The sequence below is a fragment of the Lycium ferocissimum genome, chromosome 9 (genome assembly GCF_029784015.1).
Source record: "Lycium ferocissimum isolate CSIRO_LF1 chromosome 9, AGI_CSIRO_Lferr_CH_V1, whole genome shotgun sequence".
NCBI lineage: Eukaryota > Viridiplantae > Streptophyta > Magnoliopsida > Solanales > Solanaceae > Lycium > Lycium ferocissimum.
This window is the reverse complement of record NC_081350.1, coordinates 28,203,874-28,228,540: the sequence shown is the minus strand read 5'-3', so window position 1 is coordinate 28,228,540 and position 24,667 is coordinate 28,203,874. Positions and strand designations below refer to the sequence as shown.

At 32.7% G+C, this 24,667-nt stretch overlaps 1 protein-coding gene across 1 annotated transcript; it reads right to left on the bottom strand.

The window, feature by feature from the left end:
* Positions 1 to 6,539: 6,539 nt before the first annotated feature.
* LOC132030133 (lysine-specific demethylase JMJ13-like) lies at positions 6,540 to 13,425 on the bottom strand. The gene is made up of 11 exons (XM_059419631.1): positions 12,947 to 13,425; positions 11,119 to 11,497; positions 10,684 to 10,840; positions 10,386 to 10,605; positions 9,982 to 10,035; positions 9,809 to 9,888; positions 9,457 to 9,734; positions 8,858 to 9,253; positions 8,414 to 8,760; positions 7,935 to 8,201; positions 6,540 to 7,424 (listed from the first exon to the last, which is right to left on the bottom strand). The coding sequence occupies exons 1-11, from the start codon at positions 12,947 to 12,949 to the stop codon at positions 7,062 to 7,064; spliced, it is 2,544 nt and encodes an 847-aa protein (XP_059275614.1). The 5' UTR covers positions 12,950 to 13,425; the 3' UTR covers positions 6,540 to 7,061.
* Between the last annotated feature and the right edge of the window lie 11,242 nt (positions 13,426 to 24,667).

Sequence of the window (24,667 nt, the reverse complement as noted above, 5' to 3'; positions counted from 1 at the left end):
TGAACTTAAAAAATTCAAATTGTATGTCCAAACAAAACTTCAACTTCAAATCAACCAGATTCAAATTACGGATTTCAAATCATGTCCAAACGGGCACTAATCATATTTTAATGGGGAAAAAACATAACTAATTCCATAATAGTATCAGCACTAGTTATTTTTTATATCATAGCAAGTAAATACCAACAATTTCCAAAAAAAAATCCTAGAATTAAGCTGCACGAGAATCAATCCCAAAAGAAACTCTTCCAATTGTTTTGGACAGCATATTTATCTTCCGTAAATGAAACTATCATTCAATTTTTTCATCCTTTCCTTTTCTAGGGTTTATTTTGCAGAAAAAAATAAAATTGTCCAAAGATTTGTGTATATATCTAATTATACATATAAACATATATTTTATATGTAACATATACTATAGAAATATACTTGGTATTTTCGCTAAAAAATATTTATACCATAAATATACATGGTATTTCACAAAAAATATATTTATACCATAAATATACATGGTATTTTCACAAAAAATAAAAATTATATGATGAATATACATGGTATTTTTTCAATTGAATTTTTTTTTTTCATGTAACATATTTATCTCATAAATTTGCATGGTATTTTCACAAAAATATACTTATACCATAAATATACATGATATTTTCACAAAAATATATTTACACCAGTCACCGTACATGTATAAGATATAATCCTAGGATCATTAATGTTAGCTTTCCTTTCAACCATAACCTAATGACTTAGTAGTAGCATAGAGTCGAACAACAACAAAAAAATAGAAAATTGAGATAATGGGGTGTATCGACTCAAGAAGAAAGAGAGAATGAATCAAGAGAATAATTGTGGATTCTTTATGAAATAAATTTTGTAATTCTCCCTAATTTAGTGGAGTAAATGACCATAAGTAAGTATATCCAAAAGTAATAAAAGTTGCTAGTTTTGTTCCACTTTAAGAGTTGCGCTAATTATGTTTATAACTCTCAAACAGTGATAAGCTGTGTAAAATTCTCTATTTTGATGGGCTAGCTTACCCCTTCCCAAACTAAATTTGAAGGTAGTGATCTTGTCATAGTTAAATTTAATTAGTTTTGTGCAAATACTGCTTGCCGGAAGCAGGAGGACAGACTGTGAGCGACTTGTCAAAGAGACAAAACTCAAAAGATCAACAGATACAGTCAAAAGGAGAGTCATGCATTACATATACATACAACAACATACATACATACATGTAGATAATCCATGCAACGTTACTTTGTGTCTGCAACTACTGATATAAATGTCCGAATTGGAAACAAAAGAATAGGATTTGAAAGTAACTTTTACCTTTCTCTGCTGCCTCATTGATATAAGAGAAAGTCAGAAAGGGGGGACCAAATATCATTCAATGATTTTGCAATCAAGTGCTTTATGATTGACACTTCAATCGATGACCATCTGACACATTTGACACTACTCAGTATTTCTGCTCTGACTCCTTAATTAAGCATGCACTGTCGCCAGTACCATTCACTCTTAATTCATTCATTTGCATGTAAAGAATACGCCAGAATATAAGTATACCTTGTCTTATGCATCAATTTTACAGGCATGACTAAGTGACTAAGGCTTGACGAGCATTTACAGGAGCCCGGACCAACGAGTGGAGCAAGAATTTTCATTAAGGAAATTTAAAATATAAAAACATCAACATATGAATAAACAAATCAACACATACGACTATGTATATATTAAAAAAAAAAAAAAATTATATTATATATATATATATATATACAGTGTAATTTTTTGACGAATGAGGTTCGAATGAACCCCTTCAGATATCCTAGCTCCGCGCACGCCTGGAACATATATATGAGGATTTAAAAGTAGTAATTTTAATTTTGAACTGATTTGCCACTCCACTAGAATTTTTATCTTATTTCTATAGTTTAATTGTTCTACAAAGTCCATTTTTTCTACCTAAAGAGCATGTTATTAAAGGTAAAACTGAAAAGTCTTAAATTAAAGAGCTTTTATATAAAGAAAATTATTAATATCCTTGAACAAATTACTAAGATATAAAGTGGCACTACATGGAGTAAATGCTGCTTATCACTACCCTTTTCATGGCAAAGTACAGCAATGGTGAGGACAGGGCAATCTCAGTGCAACACTGATAAAGACTGTACTGCTTTTTGTTACTTGAAATTTTCTTCGTTAAGTTTGGCGACGTCCTCATGCATGCATTGATAGGTGTACGAACAAGGTCTCATATTGATAGCTGAAAAGATTAAGAAGCTGCATATAATGCATGACTCTCCATTTTATCTTAAAAGTTATAGTATTTATTATTAAACTCCATTTTGCATCCATTGGTTGTTACGGTACAATGATCGGCTTAAAACGAATTCCGTAACTTTAACTCAGATATAGAAAAAATTTATTCGATTTATATCAAATCATACTAATTTACCCTGGTTAAATTATAAATTTAAGCGAGAATATGTATTAATTAACTACAGTTATTGATAAGAGTGTATGTAAAGACATGTGTCATGAATTCATCAGATTGAAGTAAACACTGGTGTGAATAAATTTTTGCCTTTTATATATGTGTTAAAAACAAACTAGATAGGGTAGATCAAATGACTTATGGATAAAGAAAATTCTAAACTCATAAAGTCAAAATTCTAGCTGATAGAAACTTATTTATCATACTTTTCAGGAATTTTCACACCTCGTAAATTCTATGGTGTAAGTAATTAACCGTTGGTTGAATTGAACTCATACTTAACACTATAGGTCCGCCTCGACCTTGCAAAAAAGAAGAATAAGAAACAACAGTACTTTAGTTTGAAAGAGGATATGGAGTAAATTCAAATTGTGTTAATTAGATCTTAAATTAGTGCTTTGTTCAACCCTTGTTCAATTCCATAAACAAATACTCTCTCCGTCTCAATTTAAGTGTCTTATTTTTTTTTTTTTTGGTCAGTCCCAAAAAGAGTGCATCTTTCTATGTTTAATAAAAATTTCAATTCCAAAGATTCTACATGACAAGTTAAAGACCACAAGATTCAAACGACTACACACATCTTTAATTTAAGACCACAAGATTCAAAAGGCTCCCTTTGTTTCTTAAACTCCCAGACCAGTCAAATCAAGACACTTAAATTGGGACAGAGGGAATAAATATTAATGGAAGTGGCGGAATAGGCTCTCGATTGCAATGTAGGTTCAACTCAATATCGGATTTAATGGATTTAAGTATTGAATTTTAGTTGAATTCTAAGTTTAATAATATACAGTAGTACAAAACTAGGTTGAACATAAATGCCAGACAAGAGGGTTGCTCAGATAGTAAGCATTCTCCACTTTCAACCCGAAGGTTGCGAGTTAGAGTCATCAAGGGAGCAAAGGGGAAGCCCCTGGGGGGAGGGGTTATTAAAAAAAAAAAAAAATTAAATGCCATAACATCCCATATAAATATCGTGAACTACTATGAGGGTTTGGCGTCATGTTGGCAAAACCAAATGAACAATGCTAGAAAAGTCCAAAATGATCCACTTTTGGTTAGAATCTATTATAGTTAGTCGGGTCATTTGCGGGGAATCTTAGTAGCTTAGTTGGTTGACTACCTGAATTTTCACCTTCTTGGTGAGGGTTTGATTTCCTACATTGTAATTCCCTTCCCCTACCCCCTAATTTTCCCTTTTTTTTAAAAAAAAGGGGCATCTTCACTTTTGCCCCTATTCTGCGCTGGTGTTTAATTTTTTACCCTCAAGGCAAACAACTTTTTCGCGGGGCATAAGTTTATATTTTCGCATTATAATATCCAACAAGTTATGACAAAAATTAAAGACTGGCCCATTTAAAGGGCTAACCGTGCAATTTCTTATACATTGATAATCTTAATTTTTACCGTTTACAAATTTTAGACTGTATAATTGATATATCATATGTTTGTAATCAGTACGTACACAGCATACATTGATTATATACTTGTTATAAACATAATACACCGTCGATAACTATAAACGAAAACAGTATTAGCCGCCTGGCTAAAAATGTTAATATCACAAAAAACTACAAGATAAATCTTTATCTCTAGCTTGGCTTGGTAAAAGGTTGATATGGTTATCAATGGGTTATGGGCGTATTTGCCTAATTATTTTGGTGGGGGAGGATAATTCTCAAAATTGAACTTATTCTAATTGAAAAATAATCATTATTTTAGAGTTTCCAACTTCTAGAAGTAAATTTCAAAATACTATGATTAAGTTAGGCGGAAGAGTGTCTAGTCCGTATTATTACTACAGTTGGGTAGTTTTACACTCTTATTCACCCAGTCTAAGTTTATCACCAAAATGGGCCATGCTTTCAGCCCTACCCAAAATGACTCATATTGTATATTTGTTTGAGAGATAGGTCAATTCACTATTCTTTTTTTCAACTCAACTGCCTTTATTGTTAGTTGACAAACTCAATTTGTTGTTGAGTTTGGAGTTCAAATTGTGGTTAGAGTACTGATTTTGCAAGATTTGCGTGGTAAAAAACATCTTATAAAGGTAATTCATCATTGTTGAACAAGCTTGAGTAAGTAGGTTTGAATTTCAAATATTATATTTGTGAAAAAATTGATGTGGCCGGGTGTTGTCTAGACTTGTTATAAGGAGGTTGTCTACAAAATTATAAGTCATTTGCTAGAGATTTGAACTGATTTTGAATAAATATGCAACTAAAAATCGTAGAAAAAGTTCATTTACACAGCTAGTGACGTGTTATAATTTTTTATACAAAGTAGATACATTTACATATACGATTATACATTTTTATATAAAGTAGATACACTGTTTATGTATATAAATATCTCATAATAATGCATACAGGTTTCTTTTGACCTATTAAAAAAGAGATACTGTTAACTATGTGAATGTAAAATGAGAATATGGTTACTTACGTGCGAAGTATAGCGTTGATATGTATATCTTTTAAAATTACCCCTGATATAATAGGTTTCGAAGCTAAACTGAGTGGGCAATAGCACAGTTATGGCTGGAGAATAACATTTGTTTTCGACTAGCACCCACAAAAAAACAAGAAGAAACCAAAATAATGCATACCTTAATTCCAATATATAGGAAAGAACCGTTTGCACCATAGTTGTCATTTTGTTTGGCATATCGGTTTAAATTTCTTCTATAATATGCTACACAGAACAAATTATAAACTTATGAATATTAATTAATAATTAATATAGGGTCAAGTATCTGTTATCAATAAAATCTTACGTATATAAGGTAGGTGTACGCAGTTCTAGAAAGAAATAACTTAATTAAAAAAAATCGAATGTTAGGTGGAGCTAAGGTAAGGAGATTAATGACAAGAAGGGATAAACGAAAACGTTAATCAAATAGCAGCTGTTTTTGTTTTTTTGTGATACATCAATCAAACGATTATGCCTAAATTTATAACCGTACAAGAAACTTAGCACGTCATGGAACAATCATTACTATAACCTAATCAGTTACCAAATACCCCGATATATTTGAAATTAGATTAAATAGACGACACTATCATGATTAAAACGAATAATGAATTATATGCATGATTGTTAAGTAGTTGAAGAGAAGGACCAAATAACTACCAATCATATTCGCAGTGTTCTTACTTGAAAGAGAGTGAATTCTCATACAAAAAGTTGCCAATAGCATAGGTCTGTTTACATATATACCACTTAATTTGGGCCGAGTGCGTACGCCAAGAGAACGGGCTAGGGTGGGGGTAGGGCGGGGGGTTGGGAGGAATCCATTCAGCCCGTCTAGGCTACAGCAAAACGCATTCAAATCTTACCAAGTTCTAAATTTCTGTTTATTTTTTCTATTATTTGCTTAATTAGCATAAAAAATTAATAAAACTTTTTGTTTATTATAGCTGTATATCGCACATCACACAGAAATAATTAAATTTCAATTTTTACAAGTTATCTTGTAGGTGAATTTGGGCAACATATTTATTAATCCAAGTCAATCCAAGCTTTAAATGAGCTGAACCGGACGAGTTAAAATGAATTAAGTGCATAAATAATAGGGACATTAACACACCCAAGGTCATTATTTAACCTATTTTGATCCAATCGTCTCAACCAAGTAACGTTTGGACAGGTTAATAATCCATCTATTTATCAATTTTATCCCACTCCCATTTTAACACAGATGGTAAACGGAAGCACTCAAGAAGACTCTACATTCCAAAAGGTCAGCAGAGTAGGTTCACGTCTCCAGTGACTGTTACGTCTTAACTCCCCAAAAAGCTATGCGAACCAAAAAAAAAAAAAAAAGAAGGGATAAATCACATAACCAGTCCAAATGACAAAAAAGGAACAACCCAAGTGAAGACCTATAAACCAGCAAATTTTTCGGTCATGTGATTTTTCCCTCAAATGTGCCACTGTTACACATAGCACTTGATTGAAGACAATTTTACTTCTAAAATTAAAGAGTACGAAATCATATGTATAAAGTTAAACACCAGCAATTGAGGACGAGAAGTAAAGGTTGCAAAGGAAAAAAATTCTATGTATTTATTCATGTAGTCTCAAGCCAAAAGAAGACCCGTAGCTACAAAAAGAATAATGAACCCTAACTAGGGAGGCAGCAGACTTCACATTAAATCAGAGGGCTAGTGGGAATACCCATTTGCACCTCACAAGAATCGGATCAATTTGTTAACCAAAATAAAATGTACATGAGAGAATTCAATAACCCAAAATCTACTATCTGCCAGTGGAAAAGGAGAGAGGTTCTCCTGCCAAGGCCTGAGAACCATAAGAATCACCAGTGTGCTTGTTGCCCCACTTTAAAGGCCTGCACAAAGAATATACCTCTTTAATCTAAAGCTTGAGTTAAAAGTTGCATTGCTGCTGCCCTTCCAAAATGCTTAGCTTTTATATTGTGTTGTTAGCTCCCCGTTAGAGAATATGTGTTAGCAAAGTCAGGTTCTATAAGCCACCACCTTCCAGGGGCAAGCAAGCCAAGATGCTTTTTACTTTTTTCAGTTAGCTACCTATTCATTCAATCCATCCTGCCTCCAAACCCTAAAACTGAAGGACCTCTAACTTTCAATCGCTTCGACCCACTCTCTGTTCTGGGTTGTTCCCTCATACTTTGCCCCAATTCGAACTGGAACCCGTGATCTCTCTTGTTCTCATCTTGCTTGCTCAATGCCTCTTCATTAGCAGCCGCTTTCTTCAACTTAATGGAGACCGGAACTGTACCACCTCTTATTGACTTGTCTCTGGGATGAGAGTCCAATGCTTCTTTAGAATGGCTAGAAATAGCAATAGATCTATGATTTATATCATTAGCCGAGGAATACTCTGGCAAACACAATGGCCCGACCCGTCCTGATTGATGTCTCTTTAATCTTTTAAAACTCTGCAAAGCACAGGCCAAAAATACTTATTTAGACTATTGATTTGCTCCAAAAGCAAGGAACTTCAATGCTGAAGGAAAATGATATGAATATACAGTAAAACTGGTCAATGAAGTTAAATTCAAAAATGGAAGCATACTATTAGGTGGTCAAAACTATTTTCCAAAAAGCAATTAGTTTCACTTTCTAAGCAAGGAATCTCGTCAAGTGGAAGACAATTCTAAGCTACCAAACATTCCTTGTAGCAAAATATAAAGCTATATCCCATTATTCCTCTAGAGCTGGATAAGAAAAGATAGGAAGTCCTAATGATAAACAACAGAACACTAACATACAAGGACAGAAGCGACTGTCCTTGCACTAACAATTACATAAGTATAAATTATGGGCATATGGAACAAAGAAATAGAAAAATGGAGCATTTAATCACACATCTTTTACCCCTTCTGCAAACTAATTAATGAAATATTTGGATTTAACTAAAAAGTATCAATGTTTCTATCAAGCTCTACCTGGTTCTCCATGTTGATAGACATTGAATCTTGTACGCTTCTATGTTCTGCTCTAGGACGTCTCTTCACCCTAAAAATTTCTGTATCAGACTCATCACTGTCTTGATCTATAACAGTTTTACGATCTGCCTCATGAGCTACTTTCTGATGAACTTTAAAATTGTTATCACTGGATGAGATCTCTGATCTTTCACTCCCACAACTAGAAACATCACCGTGGAAGTACATTGTTGCACTATCTCCTAAGTTACAGTTAGCATTTCCTACCTGCAGTTGAGAGCTGGATTAGCTTGAGATCAAATAATCTGTTTCTGCAAAGCAGAACTCAAACTCAAAGAAAGTTGGCATATACAGTATTACAGAATGAAGACTACTTTTTTTTTATGACATGGGAACCCGCAGCCGCTACCCTTCGGGTGCGCACCCCAGCTCGTGTGCAAAGGTTATCTTTTGGCTCATACAGAATGAAGACTACTTACATTAACACCAGTGGAAAGGTTATCTTTTGGCTCCATTGAAGAGTCAAGATCAGACACAACTGGGGCAGAAGCATTGGATCCTTGCTCATAAATTGTCTGCTGTTCAACTGAGTCCTCTGCCCATTCAAAATTGATTTCACAATATGGAACATAACCATCTTCCTCGGCTCGTGGAAACAAGTTTAAAAGAAGAGAAAAGTCATCGGTTTTTCTAGATTGCTGTTGAACTTCATGCAAAACCACCTTATCCTGCTCAAACTGTCTAGCTGCAGTTTCCATGTCCAATATATCTTCCCTTAGGCAAAGGGTTCTACTGCTGCCGCAAGGAAAATCAAGTGACCTAGGATCTGATGGAAAACAGCCATACGACCAAACATCAGTTCCAACAAGCATTGCCAATACAATTCAACAAGAAAAAGAATGAGAAGGTTCATTGCAAAATACCGTGGCGAAGGCACACCGCATGAGCATAGCAGTTGCAGTTAAGATAAGCTACATAACAATCACGCTTGCATATGCTGCAAAGAATGGTACCATGTGCGAATAAGGATATGCCTGAAAATGCTTTTAACCTTGCCAGGCACCAACGAGCACGATGCTGAAACCGCATCAAATTCAAAAAAGAAACTTTGATGCTATGATGAGTGGTCAAGTCTGAAAAGGAATAGTCAGGATCTTCCAGTTCCAAACTCGTACACAGAAGCATTGCTTCTTTGCAGAGAAGTTCCTCATGGGGAAGTAAAGGCACCCTGTTCAGGAGTGCATAGCGACGGCTAGCAATTGAACCCATAGGAAACCAATCACCAGTTGCAAAGTTAACCGCCTCACCACAATTAAAACCTGCATATAAAGACATAAGATTTAAGAGTCCGAAATTTTACGTCCTCAAAGAACCAGAACGATCAAGCATAAAATAATGGAGGATGAGACAATTATCTGTTTGGGATGTCTGATTAAGCAGATTTCACACACATGTTTCCTTGGACTAAAATCAAAACAAAGCAGACCTTTTTTACTAGGGTAAAAGAAAGGCAGACTCTTACCATGACTAAACCCTGCATGATACGCTCTAGGAAAAGTTACTACGTATTCTCCGGGTTTTTGAACAGCTTTATACACAGGTACACCATGCTCTGACAAGATATTAGGAGGAAACAATGTTGTCTTCCCCAAAAGCACATCAAAAGCTCCATCCTCTCCATCAGCTGATAAGATATCATTGGTATAAACATGCTCCCTCACAACCTTCTCGAAGTCAAGTGCTGCATGACCTGGAACACCATACCAAGTTTTTGCTGCCCCGCAGTGCTGATAATTGATACTACAAACAGACAAAAAGATGATCAGGCCCTGAAATAACAAGGACTAAAATGGTTCAAAACAAAGAATACATACCTATATAAGTAGTGGTCTTCCACATGCCAAGCAAACATACTAAAGAGCATTCCAATATACAACATAGGTTCAGTAACTCCCTGGAAATTAACAATTATATCAATAAGAGACTGAGACACATTTACTATCTCTTCATATTTTCAATGGAGGATGGGATAAGATAATCACTGTACCGGGATCGATTTTTCAAGGAGTCGCAGTATTGATTTAGGCAACCAAGAAAGTCCCTGAAAACACAAAGTAGAGAACATAATTAGAACTTGAAAAGTAATTATTCAAAACAATAAGGCCACCATTGACCTCCTTAGGAATACAGCTAAATGTTGACAGGAGGGGGAGAGTTGTGGTCTAAAAAAAACAAAGCAGGAAATGAAATAGTTGCCTTGGGAGCAGAAGGGGAAGAAAAGAAGAAGACTAAAAGAAAAAGAGGACTTAAGAGGAAGATATCTCCAAAACATGACAAGAGCCAATGTGCCTCCTGATGGCACACAAGTTGACAGTTTCATAAAACTCGATATGATATCGAGAAAGGGAAAAGAGGGAAACAGTCAGAAAGACTTGTTAATAGGACTAGCACCTTCAAATTCCATTTGCTTGTCCCGAGTGGATCATTGGGAGAAGATGAAAACGCACTACCATCAACATCACAGGCATATTCCACACTATCAGTCTTTCCACAAGCTATTTCATGCCAAAATTCTTTTTCCAAGTATGTAGGAGGAAGGCATCCAGAACTATAATATCGTCGAGAAAATACCTTGTTCGCCATTTTCTCAAAATCTCGAAATGAATAATTCCTGAAAGACCACACTAGTCAAAATTGAGGCAAATAACTAATCAACAGGAGCAATTACCAAATACAAATAAAAACTAACCTCCCACTCATGAAAAAGGTGACCTTGTCATCTGTGTCCCATTCGGCTAGACGAAGTGGCTGTACCCTAGTAGTAAATTTAAAACCAGCATGCTCTTTCATCAAAACAGCTCCAGCAGGAACAGAAGCTGTTATTGGAGCAACAATCTTGCATATACCTGTTACATTTCAAATCTAGCATTATTTCTTATCAGTCACAATTAAGCTTCCAGCAGCACCATAAATTGTCTATAGTAATAAGAACAGAGTCCAGAAAAATTGCATATCATATTTTACAGTAGCTGAATTGCAAGAATAGCTGGGTTAGAACTTTTGCTTTTGTTACAGCAACTCCAAATAAAAAAGGCAAAACATCCTAGACAGAGGAAGAATGCAGAGGGTAATAGCAATACCACTGAATTTGTTTGAAGCACAAAGAAAAATGATGAAGCCTTACCATATTTTGAAGCTTCAGGAGCTAACTTCTGGAGATAAACTAAAGGATCTTCAAACTCCTCCTTATTTGGATAGTATACTGGACATTCTGGAATTTTATCAATCCAGTCGAGATTGGAGGTGTCAAACTTTGCAACCTTGTGCTTTGAGAAAACATCTTTTCCATTAAAAGAAGCCCCAGATCCTGGATATGTATCGGTATTAACCTGGATTCTAACACCACATGAAGCAGAAGATCTTAGGGCATCTCCTCCACTTCTATTCAGCATATTGCTGACACAACCAAGATCATTCAAAGATTCTGTCTTCATTCGTTGAAGCCTCTTTCGCTTCAAAAATTCTAATTTAGCCTCCCTCGACATGCGGACTCTCCCTTCCACCTGCCATAGTGAAAATAAGCTCAATAAGATTGAACATGCAAGCCGAACAGTATCACATACCCTAAACCATTGTCACATATTCCGTTTTATTACTTTGTATGCTATGAATGAAGACAAGCATACAAAATCTCACACAGCTCAACTACGGAATAATAAGAGTTCATAATCAGCTGTAAGAAAAACAGTCTCATAACAAGGCCAAACCGGAAAAATCAGAAGATTTATCTCGAAATCAGAACAGACAGCTAATCATTCAAAGATTTAATCTGACTTGTAAAGTACTACTACTCCCTCTGTCTCAATTTATGTGATACACTTTCCTTTTAAGTCTGTTATTTCTATATTTAGAAATAATTTAACTTAAAACACTTTACAACCACATAAATAAAAGTCTTCCTTTTTCTTTGCTTTCTTAAACTTCGTGTCTAGTCAAACTATATCACATAAATCGGGACAGAGGGATTAGTACTTTTGAGACACAAGGGAACCCACAACATAATGAGGAAATAGTATGACCATGACTGAAATATATGGTATTCAATTATTAGTAGCTCCAAAACATTTTTAATACCATAACTACATTAAATTAGCCATCCCCTGGCCTTGTGAAGCTTGCAATTACATGACCCAAGGGAGAGGGATTATTTATAATAAGGTGAAAGAGCACTAGTTATTAACCAAACAAACACTAAAAAGTTTACCCACGCAAAAACTATCCGTAAAAAGTATGAAAAAGAATTTAAAGGTGTGAACACTATTAATCCCCCAAAACAAAGAAAAAGCAGGTGTGAACACAGGTGAGAATAATAATTTTATTAAGAAAACATCGTAGCTAATAAATTTGATGTGTCAAAATTTGACAAGTTCAAAGAGCAAAAGTAATACTAAATTTTTTCTAACTTTTGTCAACATTTTTTCTGCAACAGTAATAAAAAGAGGGGGGAAAGGATTGAAGACGAAAAACCAGACACTATTTATTCAAAAAAAAAAAAAATTAGGCCAATCCATAAACAAATATCTCTAATAAACGGGCCATAATGTAACTAGTAAGATCTGAAGCAAACAGAAACAAATTCTCTACAGTACAAAACTGAATTTGAAAAGTTTTTTTTTTCTTCCAGAAAATTGGTGAAAGTGTCAAACAATTCAATCAGGAAAATTTTCTGTGAACACTGAAAAAATCAGTTCAAATTTTCCTGTAAAAATAGTTTACCGTCATTGCGATATGTAAAATTAGTTAATATCAAGCATTAGAATCACCGGGAAAAGATAATGCAAAAATAAAAATAAAAATAAAAATAAATAAAAACTTCGCCAATTTTCACTGAAAATTTAAGAATACTTGAGATCCAAACTTGAAAGCAAGGAACAAACAATTTACATTCAGTAACTCAAAATATTACAAAAAAAAAAAAATACAAAATACATACATCCTACAAATAAACATACCATCTCATTACGAGGCTTTTCTCTACTCTTCTTCGTCTTTACTCACTCTTCACAGACAAAAAAAATCAAAAAATTACCAAAAACAACAATATAACCGTCAGTCAAGCCCTAGATCCTGATCTAGAGCACAAAATGCCAAAAAAACCTCCTTATACTCGCCACATTCCCTTAACACTACACGACACGTGTCAAACTCAGAGATCAAACCGATTCCACCAACCGAATAAACTCAGTTACACGAAAAACGAGAAAGAATGAGTGCGTTTGAATTCACCGGTTACTTTGTTAACCGGTAAACGGAAAAGTGGTTTTCCGGCGAGAAGAAGAGGTTTTCCGGTTGGAAGAGAGAGAGGGAGAAGGGAACAGTAAAAGGAAATCCAGAAGTATTGGCTTTTAGAAAACGGAAAAAGAGAAAAGAGAGGAGAATTTATAGTTTTATATTTAGTAGGGCTCAATAGCTGGAAATTTCGTTTTACTTTTTTATTATTTTGAATTATTGTTACTACTATTATTTTAATCTAAAGAGGGTAATATATAATAATACTAGTAATATGGATTTAATTATTAGTTTTACTGGTAAAAGCTAAGGAAGTGTGAAGGAAAGTGGTGGTGGTTGTTAGGTTCGTTCAACCAAACGCCAGCCGTCTTTCTAACGCCCCGTTTTCAACAGTTACTGACATTTCCCTTTTCCAATAATACCCCCTTCTTAAAAAGAGAAAAATTCACAGCGGATTAATAAGTTTCTTTTGAATTTTGTGGTTAAAAATATTTGTATAATTTCATTAAGGGTAAGAAAAAAAAAAGTAAATTGTTTTTAATTATAAAAAAGTGAGATTCTTTTTCGGACTGATTAAAAATAAATTGTGCCACATAAATTGAGATTGATGGAGTATATGATTATAGTATTTATTTATTTTCTGTAATTAATGGGGTACAATATTCCTAGTGAATTAATTTACTCGGTTATGTCTTTGGCCCATTGGTCTAGTGCCTGTCAAGGGTTCAATCCAATGATCCCCCTAATATGGTATTTGTATTTTATTTTTCAAAATTCACTTAGAATAGTTTGAGGTTTTTTTGAATAGGCATACGACATCGAATTGAATTACGTCGATTTCAAAATATATAAAATATTTAAAATTACAAGCTTTAAAGAATTCTTTAATTACATAGCCGTTAAATAAGTTCACATTAATTAAGGTAAATATTTATTGGAGGAAAATGTGCACCCGATGGATATATAATAGGGAATAGATAGCTACAGCCTACAGGGGGGGGAATCTTGTAATCTCTTGGTTATACGCGGAGGTTGGAAGGGAAGAGAGTAATGATTAGAAATTTCCTAGTCAGCGAAACCGAAGCTTGGAAGAACACAGAAAGAAAGAGTCTTTGTTTAAGTTGGCGGCGGCTCTTCTTGAGAGAGTCAACTATTTCCACTATTCTGGTCTACACGCCTTTTTTGCTCGCGCGGCTTACGTATTTCCAGCTGAGCTGAGCTTGTGGTTTCCCATCGCTTTACTATTTAATCACATGCTATTACTGTGCTAAGAAGCGTAGCGTTCTACGACTTCTTATTTACGGCTATCATATATTATAGTAGGAGCATTCGATTAAATTATTTGTTTTCAACTCCATACCCCCGTGCCATTTTATATGAAGGTGTTTGACTAGTATAAAATTTAAAAAATAAAAGAAGGCTTTTCAATTTATGATCTAAAAACAAATCATAGAGATTATTTGATTTAGGTAAAAAGGTAAATTTAAGGTTGAATTGTTACTAATATAAAAAAGTATCATTTTTTTTAGACTGACTAAAAAGGAAAGAGTGTCATATAAATTGGGATGGAGAGAGTAGTATGTGTTGAAAATTTATCATTTATTTTACTTCTCCTTGTATGCTACGCAGCTACGGTATTTCATGTGATCCTCCAATTCAATTTGTTTGAATGGTTTTGACTTGGTATAGAGTTTAAGAAAATAAAAACACTTTTGAATTTTGTGGTATTAAACTAAAGATATGTAAAATGTACCAGAAAATAACTTTAATCTTGTGGTCTTAAATATGTCACATGAAAAGTGGGAAATTGACTTAAAAGGAAAGTAATACAAACAAATTGAAACGGAGCAAGTATCATGTTTTCCTTATTTAAAATATTTTCACTTTAAAATCTCATTTTACTATTTGAGATGATTTATGCTCATATAAATATCTATGATTTATTTTCCATTTTAAATTTTAAAGGTTTTTATTAACTTTTCTTTATAAATTTCGTATTCAATCAAATATAAAACGTACACGTAAAATTGGATGGAGGAAGTAGTAACTTTAAGTAAGAATGGAACTTAAACGGCATTTTTTATTGGATAGCTTTTGGTGGCATCATATATATATATATATATATATATGAAAATTTTTGGTGTTGGTAGAAGAACTCTTGGTTCAATTTAGGAATTTTTACGTGTTATAGCTACTTCTAATACATAATTAGTGATAATAACTACCTTTTATTTTAATTACTAATAATAACTAAATACTTTTCTAATTTAACTATTATAGCTACACAAGTAATTTTTGAATTACCATTTCACAAATACACCTAAAAAATTAGCACCAATCTCATATCCCCTTTTAATGGTAACAATATTAATCACTTAATATACATTACCATTCTCTCTCCTTTTTCATAACTTCTTACCTTTTATGATCGTCTTCTTCCTCTCTTCACCCTTCGCAAAAATTTCACCATTCCATTCTCATTCTTTCTTTTTTTTTTTCAAAAAAAAGGAAAAGAAAGAAGATTCATCGTATTCTGTTTAAGTGAAATTTTTTTTTATTCTTCAAAAACTTGGTGGAAGTGATTGTTTTTGCTTGTGGTGGTGGTGTGTAAGTTTTTTTAGGGTTTTGAAAGACGAAAAATATATGTATTTGTGTATGTTACTATGATATAACTACCAATTGTTGTGGTTGGTGGTGTATTTTTGTAAGTTTTTCTATATATTTGTGTATTTTGTTCATTAATTCCATCGTTCATCTAGTTTGTGTTATTATTCTATATTTATGTATTTTGTTCAAATTAATCCCATAAAATACATGGGTGATGCAAGTGATTCTTCCACACAAATACATGAGATTTAATTTAAAATACATGGGGTTTGATTGGAAACTTCAAATACATTAGTTATGCTTATCAAATACATGGGTAAATAAAAAATGAAATCAATATTGAAAACTTCAAATACATTACCACTAAATACATGGGTGATGCAAATTGTTACTCACACAACTACATGATATTTAATATAAAATACATGGAGTTTGATTGGAAACGTCAAATACATTAGTTATGCTATCAAATACATGGGTAAATAAAAAACGAAATCAATATTGAAAACTTCAAATACATTGGTTGTTGATTGATCGTGTTTGTTTTGTCGATGTATTTTCGAGTGTTGAAGATTTAATTTGAAATTTGAATTTTTACGTTTGAATGTTGAAGAATGCATGGAAGAAGAGAAACGTGTAAGGAAAGGGAATATTACAGGAGATTTTGCGGAAAAGAAGATAAAAAATATCTTAATTACTCATTTAATACCACCACCATTCTGACCTAAAATAAAGGAGCATGTTCCTTTTTTTTTTTATCAGCATGCTCATGTATTCTTTGGGCAACAAATACATGCGAAAACATACTGTAATCAAATTTGATTTTTAAGTTACGAATGGTAATATTAAAAAGGGTAGCTACAAATGGTAGGAAGCTACAATAAGGTAGTCATTTGAGAAATTTTACCTTCAATTTATTTGTGTAGTATTTCTATTGTAAAAAACGAGTTTAATAACTAAGGAAATATTGACTTAATTATGATCTGTTAATTGCTCTTTACATTTTGATCATGAAAAGGTTAGAGTTTAGAACGTATCGTACTTAGAATTTGTAAATGTCTAGTTTCGGTTTTGGAATTAAATTATTTCATCCGAGATGTAAGAGTAAAGGAAGTAAAAGATTGGATGAGCAATTTCAGAAACTTTACGAAAAATTTAATGACAATATTTTATTTGTTTTGTTATAGAACAAAATGATCACGGAAGATGCAAAAATGATTTCAAGACCTTGATTGTTGTCGCACCACGTGATGTATGACATCAATTAGACAAATACTCTGAATTTATAGTTGGACTTTGAAGTTAGTGGCTTATAGTGCCAAAAATGCCATATTACACAAATTTGTGTGAAGTGAACGCATGTTTAGGTAAAAGAGGTGATTGGGTGTTTATAGTGTAGTAATTTGTGGTTAATGGCATATTAATCTCTTCAACTGAACATGGTAAACTATCAGTCAAAGATTATTTGATATAAAGTCTTTTATATTGAGATAAAGCAACGGATAAATCATTCACATGAGTCATCTAGATACCTTCTTATCTCGTTTATTTCGGTGAATCAAACATATGCACAAAAATGACCAGCATATTTTAGTTGAAAAAATGACGGTTACAATTAATTTGCTAATCTGTAAATTCCATACCAATCATATCATAATCTTTCCATATAAAGGACATAAATATTATTTTATAAATGATCAAACATTAATCTAGACATTTTGTGAGAAAAGATTATGGTATCATACGTACTTTGACTTAAGAAATAAATAAATAAATAACGGCTTCCATAAACAAAGGTAATCTTCAACATCATTAAAACTTACAGCTAAGTGTTCTGTAAAGAAAATTGACTCATTTTTTCACTTTCACAAATATGTAGGTAGAGTCCACTACTATATTTTTTCATTCCCTTTGTAGCACCCCTCCTCCGGAGGAAAATGCAAAAACAATTTAGTTTTTATTTTATTTTATTTTTATAATTTTCCACTTGTGTTTGATTCTGCTTTGGGACACCGAATAATATCGATTCAAGTCGTATAAGACCCGTTAAAAAGGAAAATACTCTCTATCAAGATTTATAATTCAAATTCGACTCTTTAACTTGGACTAAATGAATCATATTATCCCACTAGAAACCAGCTTGATGGTCAATTCATTCAAGTTCAACCTACAATCTAGGCCATCAAGAATCAATTATACCAAATTTACTTAACGGATAAATTAAATAAATCGAATTCAAGCGTCACAAATTCGAACCAACCCAATTACGTTATTTTTCTTTATCCTTTGCTTAGTTATATTAAAAAGGAAAAAAGGATGCTGGGTTATTAATTATGATACTCGTAGGAGTAATACTTATTAGTTGTTCACACTAACCAATCTACTCCTACATTTATTAAGGAGTTGTTATTTTGACCCATTGAGGGTGTACTTTCTTCTTTACAAAGTGAGTTAAGAATTAAGTCAACTAAAACAAAGTTAAAGAAATGTACTCATCTACGAGGATTAAGTCACCCAAACAAAAAAAGAAAAAAAAAATTCTCTGCTCCTCTTGTTAATATTCTTTGCAACAAATGACAAAATCTCCCTTTTTTATAATTGAAGTAACTCTTAACTACCTATCAACTAAAAAGGACCACTTGGGCCTACCCACCACAATAACATAATTCACTCAACTAACTTCAAAAGAATTTGATTGGCTCAAAGTCTAATCAAAATGTCACTTTTACTGTGGCCAAGGGTACTTTGGTAATCATATTGTACAAGTGGCGCTTCCTGCTTTCTACAAGAAAGCCTGGTTAGTGACAATACCGAGGTACGAGTCAAGTTCTTTGATTGGAAATTTTATTGAAATGACGAAATTGTCTTGACCGATTTCTGTTCCCAATTTATGTGACACTTTTTTTTTCAATCTATATAACAAGAATATCACATTTCTATATTTAAAAATAATATAATTTTATAAAATAATTTACAGCCATATAAATATCTAAGACTTATTTGAATTATAAATTAATTTCTTTTTTTAAAATTTTGTGTCCAATCAAATAATCCCACTTAAATTGAAACAGAGGGAGTACGTGATTACTAGACCCGTGCGCTTTTTCAGAGGTTAGTCAATTATTTTGTGGGTTATATGCAGTGTCCCCACCCTACACAGGACCAACCTTGCCCTGTGAAAGGGTGGGAATCCTATGTGATTGAACTATATACCTATCCCCATTGTAGGACCATTGCCTTGAGAGGACGATTCTGAATCTAACTGTTAAAATATTAACTTGTGGTTCTTATTTTATGTCAAGGTATTTAATTAAATATGAAATTTAAGAAATAAATTAATTTTTTTAAAATACTATAAGTTAAACATATGTTCAAAACAACATTAGTTTTATACTCCCTCCGAATAAAAAAAAAGTACACTTAGCCATTTGCACACCCCTTAAGAAACTACTCACTCCAAGAAAAAAATGTAAATGGACTAAACTACCCCTAATTAAATAGTCATTGAGATTTGATCACATAACACTTAATAGGGGCAAATCTGAAAAGATAAGGTTAATTGTTTCTTGATTCAATAAGTGGACACTTTTTTGACCCAAAAAAAAAAGACTAAGTGGACACTTTTTTTTTATCCGGAGGGAGTATCAGGTAGGTTCACTTAATCTTGCAGCATAAGAGTAAAATGGGACTGTTATGATTAAATAGTTCAAAATAAATAAATATTTTTCTGAGAAAGATTAAAAAGGAAAAACTATCACATAAAATAAAAGTTAATTTGATATATGAGTTGAGATGCGTGTAAGTTGACCCGAACATCTATTAAAGTGTATGTTAGAGAAAACACACTAATATTCACTTAACATGCCCTCTTACGTCCTGCTTGATTTTGCATGTTCTATTACCATGTTGAAGTGTATGATCATCTCATCTAAATATTTAACTTATTGAAAATTTTGCTTAATTATTATCCTACGCATTTTAGCTTGAATTTAAACCCGATAGATTATTGAAGGAAATAGTGCCCCAATTTAGGATTTAAAATGTTACCATAAGAAATTAGAAGCATAAAGTTAATTAGTCGATATGCTTACAGGTTCATACGAGGTGAAATTCTGTTGGCTGCACATACCTTTGGAACATTGTTTTCTTTGCATCATATGGAGTTGATTGATCCCATATTCCCAATGTGACAAAGATGAGGGCTGAGGGGCATATGTACCAGGTTCCAAGATTCCTTTCCCACCCCTTTTTTTCAGCAAACAAATGTATGCTATCCAAGTGTTTTTGTCACCTAAGAGTTTGGCTTTGGATTGGCACCCAAATACAACCCTGGAATTTATTCTTCTTTTTCAAGTTTTAAAGAAGGGCCAACCATGTATTGTGTGTGGAAATTTTAAGGGAAAAAGCAACATATGCTTGTTGGAGATTTCTCAGTTGCTTCCATATATAGTTACTGATATATCCATATTCTCACCTTTTTAATCAATACAGCATGTCTATCCGAAAGAGAGAAAGTAGCGACGGACAAATTTTGTAGTTCAATAGTAAAATTCGTCGCTAATTCTATTTAGCGACAAATTATCAGAAAATTTTGTTAGCCACGAGCAATTTAGCAACGGATTAGCGATGAATTTTATAGTTAATTATAGTTCTTTTTGTAGTGATAGTTGATGAAATCTTCCACTGCATTTAGTATTTAACACACATGTTTAGTAACATATTTATCAAGCACCTTGTTATTCCTTAGCTTTCATTTGTTGGCATGCATTTTTTAGATACATGCATGATATTAGGTGAAAGTTTACTTTCAATTTGTGAGATATAAAGTAGGTATACATCAATACACTTGAAAGTTATATGTTACTTTTCGAGAATGATAAAGTTGTGAATTATAATACTGAGGTTTTACAACTTACGAGGGAAATTAATATAATTAAAAGAGATGACATATTTTAAGTGGTTAATTTATTTACATAATGGGCACTTGAGAACACGCAAAAGTTTTTTCAAAATTTGAACTGAAAGTGTCTATTGGGAACATTTTATTATGGTGTTCAAGTGCTCAATTAGAACATCTTAATTCGAGTGTCTAAATGGAATTTGATGACAAATGTAAGGGACAGAATTTAAGTTCTACAGCATCATGCATGTCATTTTAAAAGTAATTCCAATTAACCCTAGTTAATAAAATTGGTGGAAAGGTTTTGCAATAAATGGCAAATAACCTGTTATAACATATCAAATTGCATAGATGGCGTAAAGAAATTATGTACACTTTCAGTATGTATAGCTTAAATTTATTCTAAAGAATTTAAAATTGATGTTCAATAGTACCTAAATTATAATCTTTGACTTTTGTATTTTAATGTACTATTCTTTTTTAAAGGAGAGAATAATCATGAGACTCCATTTTTCACTATAAGAAATAAATAAGGATATACACTTGACTTGGCTAACATTTTAGACCCAGCTAAAATGTTGGGTCTCTATAATGGCCAACGGTTAGTGGCGGAGCCAGAATTTATATTAAGGAGTGTGAAAAAATATAGATATGTCACGACCCAAGTTCGAACAATGGACCTTAGGGAATTTTTGCAACCCTTTAACCATTGAGCTAAACCTTCAACTTGTGTCAACAGGTGTCAACACTGGTATATATACCTATAAAATCAAAATTTATACAATGTAATTTTTCAGCGAAGGGGCGTCGCTTGACACCCCCTTGGGCATGGGTAGCTTTGCCCCTGCCAACAGTTTATGAGGTTTGTTCACACACACACACACACAAACAAAAAGAAGATAAATGTTTTGTATTAGGAATTGACCATATCTTAATGCCTTTTTTTCGGATCCGGCTCCTCTCCATTTCCCTTGTCTCCATTTTCCCCAAGTTTCTATCTAGATGAGTGACACTTGTCTTATTTTATTATTAACGGTTTAGATCTAATTAACTAAATCAAGGCCTTAACCATGATTATTAAAATAAATATTTATATATATTTACTCCTAAAATGGGGGACAGTTCCACTAATCTAGCAACACATTTCCGGTTGGGATGCTTAATTATTAATAATGTTTTGTTTACAAAAAGAAACATCAACAACCCTAACATAATTAAGCTGTCCAAATTTGTTACCAGTATTTTGAAATTTGAATCATATATAGCCGAATACAAGACATTTGTTCACCTACTTAATTTTTTAACTTAAAATTTTAATAGAACTGTTTATGCCTCAGAAAATCATGGGGTAATAAGCTCTAATTATTTGAAATTAAAAAGTAATTTTTTAACAGTCGATGAAAAGTTTTATGTCGAATTTAAAAAAAAAATTATCTTCTGAACTCTTAAGCGAAATTAATCAAGACATATTACTTATATTAAGAAAAATGTCTTCTCGTTTTCATGTTGCTCAATTTTAAAAAATTTCATAAATTTAATAACATGACATTTCTATTTTCAGTAGCAATTTCCTTTTGATTATCTCCCGTCGATTTTACATTCATTTACCCCAATGGTTAATTGGGCTTCTTGTAATTTCCTATTTGCTAGAATTTTTATAGAGCGGTTGTTAGTATTTTTAATCACATATGTTGCTAGATTTGTGTTGTTCTCCTTTTTAGGAGTAAATATATGTAAATATCTATTGCATTAATCATGGTTAAGACTTTGATTAGTTAATTAAATCTAAACCACTAATAATAAAATAAGATAAGTGTCACTCATCTAGATAGGAACTTGGGAAAAATGGAGACAAGGGAAATGGAGAGGAGCCGGATCCCTTTTTTTTTTTCCTCCCAACACCATATCTTAATGCTTTGGATCCAAGTAAAGCGGCCTCCAAACTCTAAAGAAAAGATGGGAAGAAAAAGGAAAAAGAAAATATGACCAAATGTATGCTTGTATCATTAATCATTAGCACCTGGAGAAAAATATTGATAGGGATGTTTAAGATTCCAATTTAGGGCTTATGTAATTGACAAGTGGACTAATATTAAGGACAATGTTTGTTTGAACTTTGAAGTATCCAAAAAGCCAATAGATTTCTACTTATCAAGTGAATAATATTAACTCTCATCAGTTGAATATTTATAGATTTGGGTTTCGAGTCTTCATTTCTAATAGCAAAAACAGAAAAGGGCCTAAAATACCTTTGAACTATTAGATTTGGTGCAAAAATACCTCCATCCACCTTTGGGGCCTAAAATACCCCTGATGTTAACCTTTGAGGCCTAAAATACACCTTAGCGTTAACTTTTCGGGCCTAAAACACCCTTATTTTTAACGGACCCATTTTAAAATCCAATTAACAATTTCATTTATTACGTGACAGCTTCTCATTGTTTAATAAAATAATTAACTTAAACTAATTAATGCCCCATTTAACCCGATCCAACTGATTAGCCCTACCCGCCCAATTAAATCCCCTTTTATCCATATCAAAAGAAACCCTCGAACCCATTCAACTAATAAGCCCGTCCCTCCAACGGTGAAGACATTTGGGTGGTGATTCAACCAATACATAAAACACTGAAAGAAATAGTGTGTTTCTATTTCATGGAATGTTTCTTACAGTGTTTCATGGTCGTAATTTCAGCTGAAAATGACGTATTTAATTTCCTTTAACAAAAAATAAAATAGAAAAGAATATTACTTTTACAGGGTGGTGTTTGACTAACTCTACTTTGAAAGTTTGAACTAAAATAAAATAGAAACAGTGTATTTCTGTTTCATGGTTCGTTTCTTTCAGTGTTTCATGTGTTGGTTGAATCACCACCCAAATGTCTGCACCGTTCGAGGGTTGGGCTTATTAGTTGAATGGGTTCGAGGATTTCTTTTGATATGGATAAAGGGGGATTTAATTGGGCGGGTAGGGCTTATTAGTTAGATCGGGTTAAATGGGAGATTAATTAATTTAACTTAATTATTTTATTAACCAATAAGAAGCTGCCACATAATAAATGAAATTGTTAATTGGGTCTTAAAATGGGTCCGTTAAAAATAAGGGTATTTTAGGCCCCAAAGGTTAACGCAGGGGTATTTTAGGCCCCAAAGGTTAACATCAGATGTGTTTTAGGCCCCAAAGGTGGATGGAGGGTATTTTTGCACCAAATCTATTAGTTCAAGGGAATTTTAGGCCCTTTTAATAGGGGGACGTTGCACTAATTGAGGAATAGAATAATTCCAAGGTAATTAGGCTATCCTTCCTTACATTTTAGTGCCTCATCTATATCCTAACAACTAACATGAACCCACATTATTATTCCTATATTTAAATTTTTCATTCTCCCTTTCACTATTCTTATTCTCAATATTCTGAAGACTCCTAATTTCCAAACAACTGGAAAACTTACTGTGTTTGCTTATAAAAGATCAAAGTTTGCTTTTTGGTGTCTTCTTCAAAATTTCAAGCATTGCAACAAGCAACCATTATATTGAAGCAAAGACAACACTATTTCAATATCATTATATCAACTTATCAAATTCTTGAGCTAAGTTTATTATTCTACCTTGATATTATATTTTTCAATGAAAATTTGTGATTATTGATATTCTTACTTCATAAGTATACATATTCTTGTTTTAGTTATTATTAGAATTTATTCATTTAAATATGTCAACTAGAAAATATAAATCCAGTTATTCATAAAGAGAAAAAAGAGAAAATTTGAAGAACTAATTACTTTGAATTAGCTATATTATCTATTGAAAAAGAATTGTTGGAACAAATCGATTATAAAAGTAATTAATGACTTTAGATCTAAAAAGGCTAGAAAAGTAGATTTTGAATAAAAATATATATGACGATCATTTTTTTTTAAATAATAATAATAATAAT

Excerpts from the sequence above, each read along its gene's own strand:
- LOC132030133 (XM_059419631.1), bottom strand. Across the intron at positions 9,889-9,981 it reads TCCTTGAAAAATCGATCCCG|GGAGTTACTGAACCTATGTT; the intron begins GTACAGTGATTA and ends GTTAATTTCCAG. Across the intron at positions 8,202-8,413 it reads ACCTTTCCACTGGTGTTAAT|GTAGGAAATGCTAACTGTAA; the intron begins GTAAGTAGTCTT and ends TCTCAACTGCAG.